The 232-nt window shown below is 65.1% G+C and overlaps 1 protein-coding gene across 1 annotated transcript in view; it reads right to left on the minus strand.

Annotated features, from left to right (window-relative positions):
* LOC104497537 (gastrula zinc finger protein XlCGF42.1-like) overlaps positions 1 to 225 on the minus strand; it is a gene marked incomplete at both ends in the record, with an annotated part of 2,370 nt that extends 2,145 nt beyond the window's left edge. The window contains one exon of the mRNA XM_010140806.1: positions 100 to 225. Within this exon, the coding sequence (XP_010139108.1) occupies positions 100 to 225 (126 nt within the window). The remainder of the gene's footprint in view (positions 1 to 99) is intronic.
* Between the last annotated feature and the right edge of the window lie 7 nt (positions 226 to 232).

A 232-nucleotide genomic window follows, 5' to 3' on the forward strand; every position in this document is an offset into this window, starting at 1 on the left:
AGGAAGGTCAGTACAGGGCAGCAAATCCACCCCCAGGAGTCCCCGGCTGCTGCGGCAGCTCCCAGTGGCAACTGCTGATGTCAGAGAGGCAGGAGGTACCTGTCACCTCGCTGGATCTTCTCGTGCTGCTTGAGGTGGCCGCTGCCGCTGAGGCTCTGGCCGCAGGTGGCACAGGCGAAGGGCTTCTCCCCACTGTGGATGTGGCGGTGCCGGCTGAGGGTGCTGCTGATGC

Source organism: Buceros rhinoceros, unplaced genomic scaffold (assembly GCF_000710305.1).
Source record: "Buceros rhinoceros silvestris isolate BGI_N320 unplaced genomic scaffold, ASM71030v1 scaffold9280, whole genome shotgun sequence".
Classification (NCBI taxonomy): Eukaryota; Metazoa; Chordata; class Aves; order Bucerotiformes; family Bucerotidae; genus Buceros; species Buceros rhinoceros.